At 34.6% G+C, this 16,147-nt stretch overlaps 2 protein-coding genes and 1 pseudogene across 3 annotated transcripts; 1 reads left to right on the forward strand and 2 right to left on the reverse strand.

Annotated features, from left to right (window-relative positions):
- Nucleotides 1–263: 263 nt before the first annotated feature.
- On the reverse strand, nucleotides 264–1,396 carry LOC143578398 (glycosyltransferase BC10-like). The gene is made up of 6 exons (XM_077061991.1): nucleotides 1,169–1,396; nucleotides 1,012–1,092; nucleotides 872–913; nucleotides 733–792; nucleotides 513–659; nucleotides 264–434 (listed from the first exon to the last, which is right to left on the reverse strand). The coding sequence occupies exons 1-6, from the start codon at nucleotides 1,259–1,261 to the stop codon at nucleotides 264–266; spliced, it is 594 nt and encodes a 197-aa protein (XP_076918106.1). The 5' UTR covers nucleotides 1,262–1,396.
- A 1,398-nt stretch (nucleotides 1,397–2,794) lies between these two features.
- On the forward strand, nucleotides 2,795–4,835 carry LOC143578400 (uncharacterized). The gene is made up of 4 exons (XM_077061992.1): nucleotides 2,795–2,864; nucleotides 3,547–3,741; nucleotides 4,062–4,158; nucleotides 4,620–4,835. The coding sequence occupies exons 1-4, from the start codon at nucleotides 2,817–2,819 to the stop codon at nucleotides 4,772–4,774; spliced, it is 495 nt and encodes a 164-aa protein (XP_076918107.1). The 5' UTR covers nucleotides 2,795–2,816; the 3' UTR covers nucleotides 4,775–4,835.
- A 329-nt stretch (nucleotides 4,836–5,164) lies between these two features.
- On the reverse strand, nucleotides 5,165–8,365 carry LOC143578401 (flavin mononucleotide hydrolase 1, chloroplatic-like; annotated as a pseudogene). Its single transcript, XR_013143254.1, has 7 exons — nucleotides 8,151–8,365; nucleotides 6,772–6,845; nucleotides 6,509–6,562; nucleotides 6,173–6,288; nucleotides 5,939–6,009; nucleotides 5,755–5,842; nucleotides 5,165–5,390 (listed from the first exon to the last, which is right to left on the reverse strand). The product of XR_013143254.1 is annotated as a flavin mononucleotide hydrolase 1, chloroplatic-like (transcript).
- Nucleotides 8,366–16,147: the final 7,782 nt, after the last annotated feature.

The raw sequence follows: 16,147 nt of genomic DNA on the forward strand, positions 1-16,147 counted from the left end.
AAAAAGAAAGAAATAATACAAACACTTCATAAGATACCATCCACTTACAAAACTTAGTTGGTTTTGCACAATGGCAACACCAGCCCATTTTTTTGGGCTTAGTCACTTATTATTCATTTTACAACAACGTGTTCGTTTTCAAAGAAACATGCTTGAAGATGGGAGAACAAGTCATTTTAATGACATCTATTTTTAGACAGTTACTGTTTATACACTGTATCTATGATGACAAATTGCTATTCAATCTAGATATTTCCTACCAGTCATGGAGTCGTATGTTGCAGAGCAGATGCATCAAAATTCCCTTCAGCCAGAAGCCGCATGGACCCGTCTCTAGAGAACTTGCGAGCAAACAGAAAACAGGGGATCAATATTCCATTAGTCTTACACCATTCTGTTCGGTGTTCAGTCTCATAATACACATGGTTTATATCCTGCAATTGCAATATATATAAGTGGTTTCGCCATTTTAAGCAAAATGAATAATGATAGAAAAACATACAATATATAACCTTGATTCTTTGGATTTGTTGAGGGTTGGCACTTGCATAGTTATAGGTTACAGGATGCCAGCTTCTCGTTTCCATGTTTGTGGCGGACTGGATCCATGAAGTGTATGTAACAGTTCGCCTTTCAAGCTCTCCCTCGAAATCATTCATCTTAGGACACACAATTTAAACCTTATTATAAAGGGAAATAAGATTTCATAAGAAATTAAAAAATGTTTCTTACTGCAAGTAATGTCTGCACATAATGCTCATCAGGAATGCAATTACGCTGCTTCTGAAGTTTCTGCATATTTTGAAAAAAAAAATCACAATTGAGTTTTAGGCTGACTTTAAAATGATTTCAAGAAAATGTAATAACTTACATAATTATGTTTTCCTTTACTATAATCTAAGGGTGGACGTCTCTGAAAAACATTAAATAAATAATGTTAGTAACAAATAAAAACCAATATGTTCATATGTTGTCCTTTTCTGATGTTATAACAAAAATGGAAATACAAACCTTACATAACTTCTTAAAAACTGGAAATACGATGCCGTCATATGCTACAACTTTTGCATGGCTTCTAATTAAAGCAATCCACTGAAAAGTTCAATTAAAAGGAGCCAAATTAAGGCAAAATTGCATAAGACAAAATGTGATAAAAATATGGTTCAACCTGTGAGGCTTTTCGCCATTTCCCCATTGGTATAACAGAAGACATCCTAGGATTGTAGCGACCTTCTTTCATATCAAGAAAGCTAAAACACATAAAGCCCAGATCAACAACAGTTTATACTAGGGTGTTTGAATGGAAGTAATTACCTGATTACTTCAACTACAGGTTGCAATAATCAGTTTCGAGTATTTGGGCAACCTACGTTTGTTTATGATTTTCTGGTGTCAAATAAACTAACTAACTATTCAAAGCAGCTCGAATACTAAACAACTATCTACCTACGATTTCTAACTTCACGATTGAAATCAACATAATTAAGTACAATTAGGTCAAAATTAACAGCAATAGAACCACAAATTATGTACAGTACAATTGAATTCTGCTTTAGAAATGATCTCCAAGCTCATGTACAATCAAATTAAGCATCATAAACGTAATTCAAATCCGATAATAATAACAATAATAATAGATAGAACAACCTAACGATAAGCTTTTGGATGAGTACAATATCAACGAATACAATTCAATTCTGCTTAATCAATGATTTCCAAGCTCATGTACAGTCAAATTAAACATCATAAAGATAACTCAATTCTAATAATATTAGAATAACCTAACTATAACAGCTAGAACAACTAAATAACTTCATGATTAAAATCAACATAATTAAGTACACTCAGGTCAAAATAATAGAACAATCTAACGATAAGCTTTTGGACGAGTACAGAACTCAATAAATACAACTCAATTCTGCTTCAGCAATCATCTTCAAGCTCGAGTACAATCAAGTTAAACATCACTAATATAATTCAATTCTGACAACAACAATAATAATTAAATAACCTAATTACAAAAGTTTGAATAAGTAAATAACTATCTACCTAACCATTTCTAACTTCACGATTGAAATCAACAAATTAAGCACAATTAGGTCAAAATTCGCCAAGCTCGTGTATAGTCAAGTTAAACATCATAAACATAATCCAATTCCAATAATAACAATAATAAGTAATAACAACTACCTGACTACAACAGCTTGAATAAGTAAATAACTAATAACTATCTGCTATGATTTCTATCTAACATCACGATTCAATTCAACATAATTAACTCCAATTAGGTCAAAACTAACGGCAAATAAGCCTTACCTTTTGAGACGAAGAGCCAATTAGCGCGTTCGCAAGAGCACCGAGCGGATTTGACGACGAAGAAGAGCCAGGTACGGCACACGCCGCACCGCCGGTGACTAAATCACGCATCGCCATCGGTCAATTGACTGTGAGCTCTGGTTCGATTGAGCTAGGGTTTGGATAGCAATCGATAATCTGTTTGGACCTTTATAGAGGAGGATGTTTGATCACCTTAATGTTATGTATTGATGAACAAAACAACAAAGCCGAACAATAATAGGATCGTTGGAGAGAGTGAGGAAGAGGCGTGAGAGAGTGAGGCTGAGAAATGAAACCAGAGAAATCCAATTCTCCGCTTTTGTTAGAGTAACAAAATCAAAGAAATGGAAATGGTTTATTTCCATTTCTCACCTCTTTCTTTCATAAACAAACAAGAGAATTCTTTCCAATTCCATTTCTCACCTCTCAATTCCCTCTACCAAACACCCCCTAAGAGGTTTCGTCACGAGGATAAAGTAATGAGAAGGATTAGAAACCGTAAGAAAGCACAAGAACGCTGGGACAAGGTATCCGTTATCCAATGTATTAAAACTCGATTCATTAGAGATGACAGTTTTGACCCAGTTACTTATAAATGGGCCGGTTTGGGCTGCGGTTTATCTCAAACGGGTCAACTAAAAAAAGTAGCCAAAAAGGGAGGGGGTCAAAAGGTGCGAACAGGTTGAAAGTCGACTACTTTCATAATAATAATAATAATAAAACGTGACCTCGTAAATCGTTTAATTAAAAATTTAGTTTATTATTGTAATCATAATTAACATAGTAATTATTTATATATAAATTTAAAGTGGACAAGAAAGTGTATACAGGTCAGCCCAAACTGACTCGACCCGACTTGGTCCTTTCCACCCATATTAAAAATGTCCCGTTTCAACCCGAACCCTTTTCAACGCATTAGTTAGCTATAATTTAAAAATAAAAATGGACACAAAGTATTTTTCAAAGTGAACCCAACATGGCCCGTTTCGACCCGTCCTAAAAATAACCCCTTTCAACCCAAACCCGTTTGGCTTAATTACTTTTTTATTAATGTCTGAACACATTACTTATTTATAAACTTTTTAAAAAGTTGGACAAAATGTATTTACAAGCCAACCCGGCCCAGATCGTTTCGGCCCGTACTGAAACCGTCCCGTCACCTCTACAATATTTGTTTCTCTAGTTCATTGATTTGAATGCTTTAAATAGTTGAGGAAATACGTGGCTTTTACATGGGGCCGTGGTTCATTGTCTCACGAAGACGGAAACGTTGTGCGGACATCATGCTGCTCGAGAATATTAACCAAGCCAAACCAAAATGAAGGATCATTATCTAAAAGAAAACAACATATAAGAAAAGATACCATCAGTTTCAACAAAAAAGTTAGCATACCTGATCATAAGGTAATACTTTATTTTATTTTTGGAATTATGCATATATGCAATAAAACTTGATACCAAATTGTGAGATGACAACATGGTTTTAGAATGTAAAGCTTTTGTAGCATCTAGAGGTGTAAAATGACAAAAATACCCCTGAATCTACTCGAATATTATTTGGCAATACATTTAGAGTTGATTCTATTGAATAGATTGATGGGCATTTTTGTCATTTTTTATTAATATGTTTTTTTGTAACAGATTTTTTAATTTACCTGATTAGGAAGAACATTAAGTATTTTTAGGAATCCCAGATTTGAAAGGTTAAGTTCTTTAACATCCAGGTGGCACAAAAAGTGCGGTCGGATGACATGGATATTGCACATATACAACAACCAATGAGTTCTGCTGCTAATGACATACCTTTGCCACCTTCATTAGGTAATCATTAATCACTGAATTATTGCAACAATTTTCGCTTTTTTTTAATCAAAATTACCGTTTTACCTCTTAGCCACTCTACTTCTGGTACTTTATGAAAACTAACTCAAGGTTCAAGGGTCTAGTTTGACAAACATTTTATATTTTAAGGGCCCACTGATGACTTAACTACACAATAATATTGTTTTTAAAATTTTCAGTTAACTACTTGAAGTTTACATTTTATGTCTTGACCATGAAACTAATATAAATCAGGGGTATTTTGGTCATTTTTGGCTAAGTGTAGTGTCAATGAACATAATTGCATAGTTGAAACTTTGTAAAATTTGTTTGATATTTTTATAGCTTGGTTTCGCTCGGTAGAAACTCAAGCTTGAGCTCGTTGAATAAATGAGTTACAATGTAGGCTTGAGTTTATTTACGCTCGGCTCGATCTTATCTATCCGTTTTCATGTCAACAGAAACCAAATCTGATTCAGAAATAAGTGGCTTGGAAATCCATAAAAATATTCAAGATTTATACAAGTATAACTTGATGCTTCGAGAAGAACTGATTCGTGCTCAATCTATGCTCCGTTCTTTAACATCAAACGATTCTTCATCAAAGGGACAATAGCGTGCATATGGTCACAAGTTTTCGAAGCCCATTTTCCGCACGAATATTGACTCGATGTCACCGAAAGAAGGTATATATTGGTTTGTGAGTTTGTGTAGGCATGAAATAATGCTGGTTACATAGTATTGTTGTGTTTCAATTGTATATGGCCTGTGTGTTTTTATTCTTGATATGTAAAAGATTGGTTAGTGTTGTTATACATGTATATGAAAGTAATCTTGCTTATGCATTTTTTTTAAATATTTTTTTTACTTTTAATATATAATATATATATATAGGAAAAAATATTTAATATATAATATATATATTTTTTAAAAATATTTATATGAACGTATGGGGTTTGAATTTTAAACCTTTTTAATTTTTAGACTATGGAACAGTCAATGCATCAACCGGGCCGGTCCCTGAATATATACTTCAGTCAAGAAACATCAAAAGAATCATTGTCCTAATGTTTGGACAACAAAAACAAATCTATATTCCATTTTGTGGTGCTTTTGTGTCGCTGTTTTGAAATGTGACGCCCAAACGAGAGAGATCTTGCTGTAATGAAACTGCATTCTTGAACTGAATACCGTTTATGCTAGCTTCTTTTGCAGCCTCTACATTCTTCAACCTAGTTCACATTAAACAGATTGTTAAGTTAAAAGTTTCGTACAGACAACGCCTTATCATTTATTTATTTAACGAACCAGATTGTTATAATAACTAATTTTATTTTATAATGAAACAGTTGCTGCAATCGATAAATATGACGTGTTACAGAAAAATAAATATGATTTTATGGTTATGGATAACAACTACCTTATGGTTATGTTATTCTACTTTCGAGTGTTTATCAACCAGCTTATGGTTATTGTTAATACTATTAACCATAATATGGTATGTTTAGCATTTTTCATAAATAAAAATAATGCAAAAGTATAGGCACACAAAATTCAAGTAACTTAAACATGTAACACATTAGTTAACAAGAATACCTGTCATCGATAAAGACGCAATTTTGTGGCTCGGTGTCAAGGTGCTGCAAAACTTCTGAATAGAACTCAGGATCAGGCTTTCTTTTTCCTGCATTTAGAGAAGGACAGTTAAATGTAGCATGGGATCAAAAAGAAAACAATTGAAGTCTATTTAGACAATTATATGAATAGCGTTTATATTTACCAATTACGCATGAACAAAACGTCCAGGATAAGTAAGAGGAAAGCTTCAGTTTGTCCTCAATCATTCTATACCTACAAAACAAAGAAGTGAAGTGAACCGTCATGTGAAAACTCAAATGAAACTAACTCCTCATCAATTTAGGATCACTGGACCAAATTCTCTTTTTAAAAATAATAAACAAAATTAGTTTATATATTTTGATAATATTTGACAAACCTTGATGTTCAGCCATACCATATTGGGTAATTTGTAAAAGCATGCATCTCATAGCCATTTTTCTTTCAGTGTACTTAGAAGTTCTTCAACGCCTTCTAGATACTCGTATCCTTGATAAATACAACTTTTGAGGCCTGAAAGGGAGACGGAATGCCATTATTGAAAGGCATTAACATATATTTTGGCTAATGAAGGTACATTGGATATTAATAACATCAATTCTTCGGTCCATGAGATTCTTATATCTTTCACTAATGAAGGTACATTGGATATTTGGCTAACATATATTTTGGCTGTTAGTAACAGATGTATTGTAATATAGATTCGGGAACTTGTAAATCTGTTATAGCCTACCTTCCAAGTCAAAATGTCTTCCATCTTTGAAAAATATCCTAGCGAGTTCCATCTGAAAAAAAGATATGTACTCTTTTTTACAATGTAAACAAAAAAAACCAAATTTCAACGTGAATCACAATGTTGATTAATAAAACGAAAACATAACAAAAATAAATGCTTTTTATGTCAGTTGAACATCTATAATGTATCTGTTAAAGGGCTTAATTCAAACAACAAAAGCTGAAAAAAATTAATAATATGAATAATATTAAACTCTAACTCATCAATGAGACCCTTTTCAAACTCAATCCAAGCTGTAGGATGTTTGCAGTCTAACAGTTCCTTCATTGACATTCTGAGTAAAACATTAAAATGAAATATATGGATGATATATTAATATCTTATAATAATTGATAAAAGTGTGACAAAAAGTTAAATCTAACAAAAAAAGGATCAAGGTTGCGTTTAATAATAACCGAACCTATATCAACAAACTAACCGAACCGATTGACCAAAAACCGATTGGTTATAAAAAAAGGTTAACCGATGACTTTGGCTGAAACTAACAACTGAACTGTGCACACCCCTGTTTAAGATACTACACGAGCTCGAGCTTGAGACGAGCTTAGGCTTGTTTAAGGTTTTTCTCAAAATATAAAAAAATAATTAAAGATGTGTATAAATCAGTTAATAAATAATAAACCAGCCGATCCCGAGCTTGCAAAAACGACTCACGAGCTGATCTCAAGTACTAGAAAAAGAGCCCGAAACGAGTCGAGCTCGACCTCTCGTAAGTCAAAACGAAACTTGCTCGAGCTCTCATAGGTAAAAAACAAGCTCGAGCTCTCATAAGTAGAATTGAGCTTAAGCCGAGCCCAAGTTACTCAAAACGAGCTCCAGCTCTTTTAAGTAAAAAATGAGCTTGAGCTCTCGTAAGTAAAAAACGAGCTTGAGATTGAGCTCTCTTAAGTAACATCGAACCTCGAACTCTAGTAACTCAGAACAAACTCGAGCTCTCATAAGTAAAACACGAGCTTGGGATTGGCTCTTGTAAGTAAAAAACGAGCTTGAGTTCGAGCTCTCGTAAGCAAAAAAACAAGCTTGAGATTGAGCTCTCTTAAGTAAAAACGAACCTCGAACTCTAGTTACTCAAAACAAGCTCCAGCTCTTGTAAGTAAAAAACGAGCTCGAGCTCTCGTAAGTAAAATCAAGCCGACCTCTCGTAAGTAAAATCGTGCCTGAGCTCTCGTAAGTAAAAACGAGCTCAAGTTACTCAAAACCTCGAGTTCTCGTAAGTAAAAATGTAGAAATGAGCTCAAACTCTCGTAAGTAAAAAACGAACCTCGAACTCTAGTTACTCAAAACGAGCTCCAACTCTCGTAAGTAATGACAAGCTCAAGCTAAAATCGAGCCCGAGCTCTCCTAAGTAAAAACGAGCTCGAGCTCAAGCTCTCGTAAGTCAAAAACAAGCCAAGCAAGCTTGAGCTCTCCTTAATAAAAAACGAGCTCGAGGTCGAACACTCGGCTCATTTACAGTGTGGCAAAATCCAAATGACCTAATCCTACAACAGTGACACTAAACTGAACCAATCAAATCAATCCTAATAACAAATTCAATAATCCTAATCATTATTATTATTATTAGCATAAAACAATATACCCGAAAAAGGCGGGAATATCGTGGTAAAACGGATCGCGAACAATCGTGTCCATAATATCAAACAATAAAACCGGAAGCTTCCGGTCAGTTGTAACGGCTAAACCGGAAGCGTGTAGAGCCATTTTAGTAGTTGTTGAAGGTAATTTTGGTGACGAATATGAAGACCTGCAGATTAAAGGAATTAATAATGCTTGATAGGGTTTCAATGCTGCCATTGAAATTCGGTTTGTTTGTTTGTTATTCCGATTTTGACTTAATTAAAGGATCGAATAATATTAAGTATTGGACCCACCCAAGATAAGGTGGTTTATGTGTTGTATAAGTCGTTATATGTAGTTGGGTGATGTGTAAGGACTAACAACTAATTTAGATTAGTCAGGATTAATGATATTGAAATTTATATGTAAACTTTTAAATATACATATATTCAGTTTTGATTTTTGACGGATGTTGAACAAATGAGGATTAATGGGGTAACAAGTGGCTGACGATTAATCGGTTTCTAGTTGTGATTCTTTGTAACACTGATGTGAAATAAGTAGTCATACGTTTAAAGCTTATGGAGAAGAAGTAAAAGTTTAATTGCTTTGCTAAAAAAAGGTACTATAAAATTATCAAATTACTAAAATTTTTAGGAGGTGTTTGAAATTCCTTATTTTACATCCTTATAACCTTTCCTGTAAGTTAAAAAGTTACATGTAACTTATCAATTTATCCACTCACAATAACACACAATACCAAATATCTTTTAATTTTTTCAAATGTTAATAAATCATAAGTTGCTTAACACCCCCTCATTGACTAATACTCTAAGACCATCCTCTATGTGAGGGGCTTCGAAGCCCCTCCCCAGTGCCACGTCAGTGCCACATAAGCACCGAGAGGGGGGCATCGAAACCTCAACCAATAATGCCCCAAGGGCGCCCCTATATATATACACAAAGGCGCCCGCATTCACACACAAAGGCGCCATCGTTTGAACGACCCTTGGGTCCGCGCCCCACCACCAAGTGTGCCCCTTGGTGGTGTTCCGCGCCCAAAGAGCCCACCACCTCACTTGACTACGCCCCATAGTGGGTGGTCTGATAGTGCAGCCACGCAACTCATTTGTTCTAATTCTTTTTATATTGCTTTTCAATCAATAAACCACGGTCGTCCTTGTTGGGCCGTGAGACATCAAGTTCAAAGAGAAAATCGCAAGACATGTTGTGATTGGGCTGACCATCATAAAACCTCCTCGCCTGGACTTTAAGTCGTAGAAGTTGGCACAATTAATATTATACATGGGCTTCAAGTTAACAGAGTTTAGACTTTAGACCCACTAAATCCATTAGCCTGTCGGAGTGTCGGTTGACCCACATTTTGTAGAAGGCCACTCAATGGGCTTAACACCAGCCTAAAGTTTTCAGAGTGGGCCTTCTAGTCGCCTTAGCCTTTAGCTATTTAACCACAGCACCCACTAGCCCAGAGTCCCACACATCTCAATCAGGGCCGTTCAAACTGCTCACTGCTCGAACTCGTTCGTCGCTCGCTCGGAATTTGCTCGAACTCTTAGTTTTTCGCTCGATTTTAAATGAGCCGCTATGCTCGGTTCGGTTTGTAAACGAGCCAAGCAACGAGCATAGGTCGGCTGGGCTCGAATATTTTCACTTTATTTTATATATACTTATATATGAACAAATATATAAATATATATAGACAACACAAATAAATATAAGTATAAATTTTTTAAACCCTTTAAAATTTTCGCAATTCCGTCAATTTTATAGCTTTATTTGTTCGCTTCAAGTTTCTAGAATACATGAAGTTTGTTTACATGTTCATTATATCTCAGTTTAAATTTATTTCTCATAAAAATTTACAACCTATTACACGTTTTTTTTAAAGCTACTAATATTTTTGCAAAATATATTATTTATAACCTTTAAACTTGTTTGTTATTGAAAATTTTAACGTGAAAAAGAAATAATAATGCTCGAAAATTGCTCGATTTTCGTTCAAAAAAATGTTCGATTCGATTTTCGCTCGTTTCGGTTTTTGCTCAATTTGAATTTCATCTGTTCGGTTCGTTGTAAATGAGCCAAGCAACGAGCAAACCTTTGCTCAGTTCGGCTCGGCTCGTGAACAACTCTAATCTCAATGGGTCTATTTGGGCCTAATGAGTTTCAGTAATTGGTCTTTTACCATGAACTAACCATGCATGAATGCATCTTTGAGATACTTGAAGATAGTTTATTCATGGATCCATACATCATTTCTTACCTTATAGAATTACACATCAAATGAACAAGCGGTAAATCATTGAGTACACAAGTTTTAAGCAATTTTCACAAAAGATTGGCATCGCCACATAAAGAATATGTACATACTAAAATGAGGAGAAGTATTATACACTTTCAAAAAGCCAAGAAGTTAAAATGTGTTTTGCAATCATAAAAGTTTTTTATTTTAGCTTTTTGAAAGGGTTAAAAAGCAGTTTTTCAAAAGCCCCAAATCCTGGCTTTTCAAAATAGCTTTTTGAAAAGTCAATAAGCTAATAAGCATTTTCGAAACTCAATCCCAAACATGCCCTTATTCGCACCTGCGTCGTCTCGAGCACGTTCGTCTCACCGCCACATACAATCAACATCGATCTCTCTTTGGCATTTGGGACGAAAACTGACGACAATGATGAAAATGGAGGCGAAGGGGATGGCAGAGTGGATGGTGGTGGCTGGTGGTTAAAATGTTGCTAGGTTTTTCAGATGTAGGGCTCCTAGGGTTTTTGAAAATGGAGGTGAGTTAAGATGATGAAAATAAGTGGGTTTTAAAATGTTGATGCTGGACTAATACACACTCCTTCATAGCCTTTTTAGGAAAAGTAAACTTTTTATTTGAACCTTACTCTACATAATTATAGGGAAAAATTAAAATATAAAGGGAGACAAAATGAAAAGTGTGAGAAGAATTTGTGACCACATAAACAACCCTTAAAAAAATTCAACAAAATTAATAAAGAAAAATCAAAACTCAAAATATAAATAAGAAACGAAAAAATTAAAAAACTAAAATATTTACCCGTCTTTCGAGTTAAAAAAACCCCAAAAAGACACAATGTCGAGAAGTAATAAAACATAATATCAATAAAAAAAGGACACAATGTCAATAAAAAAAGACACAATCAACAACGAAAATAAATACAATCATAAATAAAAAGACACAATGATTTTGTTCCCTCATTATTATGTCTTTTTTATAGAACGAGGAAGACGGGTCTTGTTTGGTTTTACTTATTTTATTTTTAAATTTTGAGTTATAATTTATTTGATTAATTTTTTTAAAAGTTTTTTTTTCTTACCACAAAGCCTTCTTAACCATCTCATTTTTATTCTAACTTGACCCTAATTATGTATTCGAATGGAACAAATTGGTCCCAAAAAAGGTGGGTTTTGTGGCGTGGCGGGCAGTCCTAGGTCGGATGCCAACTTTCGACGCTTTGACAAAAAGGAATATCCCGGTTCGATCGCTTCTTTGCCCAATTTGTGGTGAGACAGAAGAGTCAGTTGAACATGTGTTTGTGTCGTGTGGCCTTGCACAGTGTATGTGGAGTTTGGTTTTGCAATGGTGTAAAATACCAGCCTTCTTCCATTTTAGCTTTCGGGATATTTTAGAACTTCATAAGTTTTCGAAGTTCCCAAAGGAAAAAAAGGCAAGAGTTTTCCATGCGGTGTGTTTGATTGCGACTTGGATTTTGTGGAAAAGGAGGAATGTGTTAGTTCACAAGGGAAGCCCTATTCATCTTGTAAGTTTGATGGAGGAAACAAAGGTGTTAGAAGAGGTTTTACTTGGGAGGATTGGTGTCGGTTTATTGTATAACGGGTTGTGGTTTCATTACTTGTGTCTTTCTTGTTCTTTTGGCGGCGTGCTTTTCGTATTTCGATGTTTGTGGTTGTAATGGTGTTTCTAGCGTCTTGCTAATTGATTAATAAAATTTTTGTTAGCAGTTCAAAAAATAAAAAAGACAATAACAAGAAACTCTCTCCTTTTCTCTATTTCCTCTCATATCATATATATGCATATCCATATATATGAGTCAGCAAATAGGCTGTCATAAGACAAACACACAATTATTGATTGGTCTCTCTATTTCCTCTCTGATCATATATCAGCAAATAGGCTGTTGTTATAAGACAAAAACACAATTATTGATACACAATTATTGTTTGTTTTCTCTACTTCCTCTCTAATCATATATATGCATATCCATATACGTTGGCGGATCCAGAAATTTTTGCACATCACCCTGGCCACCAAGATATTCTTTTAAACACCCTTAAAATTGATTATCTAGATGCCCAAAACACCATCTCTTACACTTAGGGTGTGTTTGGGATTTCTTATTTTCCTCTCCTTATAACTTATGAAGGATGAATAAGTCATTTATGTTTATATAGTGTTTGTGAACCAATATATCCTTTTAACTTTCTGCTTATCCATAAGGCTAAAAAATGGGTTTTGAATAAGTTGAGATATGATAATTTATCTCCTTATATGTTTAGAATACTCATTCCACCCTTCCATTTCACTCAAACACTTTTTAAAAAAACAACTTATTCACTTGTATAATCTTTTTTAGTCATTTTAAATCAATAAGTTCAACCAGACACTTTTTAAAAAAATAACTTATTAACTTATATTAATCCAAACATTTTTTTGAAAACTCCTTATTAGAAATTTATAAGTCATTTTCTACTTATCACAAACACACCCTCAATCTAGCATGATTGTGATCAATTATCCAAAACATAAATACAAACTAGATTTTCATTATAAAAATACAATAATCATAATCATAATAATAACAATAATAATAAATAAAACCCTAACAATATAATAATATAAAATACCCACCTCACCACATAATAAAATTACCCAATCAAAACCCCTAAAAACCAATCCAAAAATCACAAGATTTTAAGGGTTTAAAGATGACAGCCAAAGCAATTACAAGTCTTGGGAGTAAAAGAACAAAAGCCAAAGGGCCTATTAGGGATATTGCAATTTATTGCATAGCAACAAGGTGAAGGTACACAATATCCTTTACCGGAGCAGCAAGTACACAGTGAACATATCTTGAAACTCCCCAGTTTCCGCCGAGTGTCATTTAACACCAAACCCATCATCATACCCACTTTCTCCGGCACCATCGTCTCCGCCGCCGCCGTGCCGGTGAAGTTTTCCGGCGAAACCCCCAATTCAATCACCTTCAAAATAATAATAATAATGATAATAATAAAATAATTTTAATTAATGATATTGAAATTGAATTATTATTATTATTATTATTATTATTGGTGGGATGTGACTGGTACCGTATCAAAAACGAGTAAAAGGTAAAAAAGTTTACTGTACCCGTACCCGTACCCTTTTTTTACTGTATTGATTGGTACTGGTACGGGTGCAGGTATGACTAAAAATACGGAAACCAGAAACATGTAAAATAAAATAAAAGATGAATACCGGTACTTTTCTGAAAAATACTGATACCGAAAACAAGTGAAACGTATATTGTACCGATTTTGTTGGTCAGGTGGCGATTGGTATTGGTTAAAAATACCGAAATTGAACGGTACCGGTACCAAACACTTGAAAAAAAAACAAATATTGGTACTTACATCGGATGACTGGACTCCAGCCAGAAGAATGAAGATTGTGTAAAGAACTCCTCCATAAGCAAGCATTTTTTTGATGATTTGGATTTGTGTGAATTGATGGATTATTATTAGTATATTTTGTGGGTTTGAATGCATCTAAGACATTTGTGAAATTTGTAGGAGATGAATGAATGTAGATGGAGAGGTGTACTTTCCGTGGCATAAATGGTAGTGTGCGTGAATGCAATAATGTCAACACACCTTCTTTTCTTATTATTATTATTAATGCCTTACTTACATTATAATTTATTTAATAATAATTTATAATATACTACTATAGTATAAAGTACCACACTAGTAACAAAATGTAATATAGTTTACTACTATAATAGTTTATATACTACTATAATCTATATTGTATTGTGCATGCTAAATTTTTTTCTGAAAAAAATTAATGTAAGTTCTTGTTACAAAAATCTGTGGAGGTGAAACCCGGAATTAAGTACCGGTTAGGGGGTGTTAAACAGGTTGTGTTTGCGGTCAAACCTAACATGACCCGGAACACGACCCGTTGACCCAAACCAGAACATTTTATGAAAGACGCATGCACTCGAGTTGACAGACTCGTTTTATCATCAGCCTGTGAACCCGTTGGGTAGACAAGAAAACGGATTCACAGGTTTGATCTAAAACCGGTCGCAGACTCGTTTATACTAAACTTAAACCCGTGAATTTCGTGTTTGGCTCATGTCATGTCATGTCAGAAATTCAAAGCCCTAGCACCAGTACCGAATGTGAGGTTCTTCTCGTTGAAGGCAACCCAGTGTTACAATGTGATGTATTCATAAACAACCTTGTTCTTGTCTTCCTAGTAAAGGTAAAGTGTGAACATCATAAACAAATTGTTTGAAAGTCTACAAGTCGAAGCTCATAAGACATTTATACGATAAATATGAGCATGTATTCATAATGAAATAAGATACGGAAGTGTGTATTGTAGGAAACGTAGATCTTCATAAGAAAATCGGTTATATCACCAAGAGAAGAAGCCAACCAAATGATGTCACGTGTCCATGTAATTTACATTATAAAATAACTGTATGACTTGTGTGCTTAGACTGTGTCCGTGTAACTTTTACTAAAGTGAAAAAAAAAGATGGATTTTGAAAATCTAGTCAATGGTCATTTCAAAATTTGTTTGCATAAAGAGGGCAATTAAGTGCTTTTACGATATTACTTTATTAGTATTATTCCAACAAGTAACACAACAAAAAAAAAAGATATATGAACACTAGAATATCGATGCTCGGTTCATATAATCTCGATATGTTTGTTTGTAGGCTCATTACGTTTTGAGGTCGCGGATTTTGCACTAAACACTATACCCGTAAATGAATTTAATGTGTCAGATTCGAATACTGAACACTCCTAGATGAATGTCGTTTGACAAACTACAATGTGCTCGCTAACTTTAAAATGATAAAAGTGTAAGGAAAAGAAAGTCTAAATGAACTCCAAATCGAACAAAGTAAACTGTTAAATTAACTTAAAAACAAAATACATAAACTCTAAATCGATTTATTGTTCTTCAATGATGGTTATCGACTAGAGTTGGAACTGCGGTATCGGGTGCAACACCACACGTACTTCGAAAACACAGTGATTTTCGAGTAATTGCTTATGGGATTGATCATTGGTTTGGATATCTTCTTGATGGCTCACATTTTGGTGCCTTGCATTGGTCAGCTCGGTGACCAGTCTTGTTACATCTGTTACAGTTGTCTTGGATTGGTGGAGACTTCTTTTCATAGCACGTTTCACTACAAGGTGAAGAAAATTCGCTTTCACTTTGCTGTTACCTTTGCTCTTGTTGTCCCGAGATGTCTGTCCACACTTCACAACATTTGTCTTAGTCGCAGCTGGCAACAGGGTGCCCTTTTGGGCTATCCTGTTGTCCTCTTCAGTACGAAGACGGACCACAAGCTCATCCATAGTCATTTCCTTTCGCTTATACTTGAGGTAGTTCTTAAAATCCGCCCAACCAGAAGGCAACTTTTCAATCATGGCGGCCACTTGAAATGTCTCACAAAGGGTCATCCCCTCTGCGTGGATATCATGCAATATAACTTGTAATTCTTGGACCTGGTTGATCAAAGGCTTGGAATCGACCATTTTGTAGTCCAAGAAACGGGTCACAACAATTTTCTTTGTTCCGGCATGCTCTATATTGTATCCGTGGTCTAAAGACTCCCATAATTCTTTAACAGTCTTTATCGAGCAAAATACGTTGCACAACTCGTCCACTAGGCCATTCAACACGAAGTTGAGACACAAGAAGTCCGAATGCTTCCACACATCTATCGC

The sequence above is a fragment of the Bidens hawaiensis genome, unplaced genomic scaffold (genome assembly GCF_021521415.1).
Source record: "Bidens hawaiensis isolate Kalapana, Puna unplaced genomic scaffold, B.hawaiensis_p1.1 tig00029268_1, whole genome shotgun sequence".
NCBI lineage: Eukaryota > Viridiplantae > Streptophyta > Magnoliopsida > Asterales > Asteraceae > Bidens > Bidens hawaiensis.

Excerpts from the sequence above, each read along its gene's own strand:
- LOC143578398 (XM_077061991.1), bottom strand. The coding sequence starts at position 1,261 with ATGTGTTTTAGCTTTCTTGATATGAAAGAAGGTCGCTACAATCCTAGG. Across the intron at positions 1,093-1,168 it reads AATGGCGAAAAGCCTCACAG|TGGATTGCTTTAATTAGAAG; the intron begins GTTGAACCATAT and ends TGAACTTTTCAG. Across the intron at positions 435-512 it reads AACAAATCCAAAGAATCAAG|GATATAAACCATGTGTATTA; the intron begins GTTATATATTGT and ends TTGCAATTGCAG.
- LOC143578400 (XM_077061992.1), top strand. The coding sequence starts at position 2,817 with ATGAGAAGGATTAGAAACCGTAAGAAAGCACAAGAACGCTGGGACAAG. Across the intron at positions 2,865-3,546 it reads CACAAGAACGCTGGGACAAG|TTGAGGAAATACGTGGCTTT; the intron begins GTATCCGTTATC and ends TGCTTTAAATAG. Across the intron at positions 4,159-4,619 it reads ACCTTTGCCACCTTCATTAG|AAACCAAATCTGATTCAGAA; the intron begins GTAATCATTAAT and ends TCATGTCAACAG.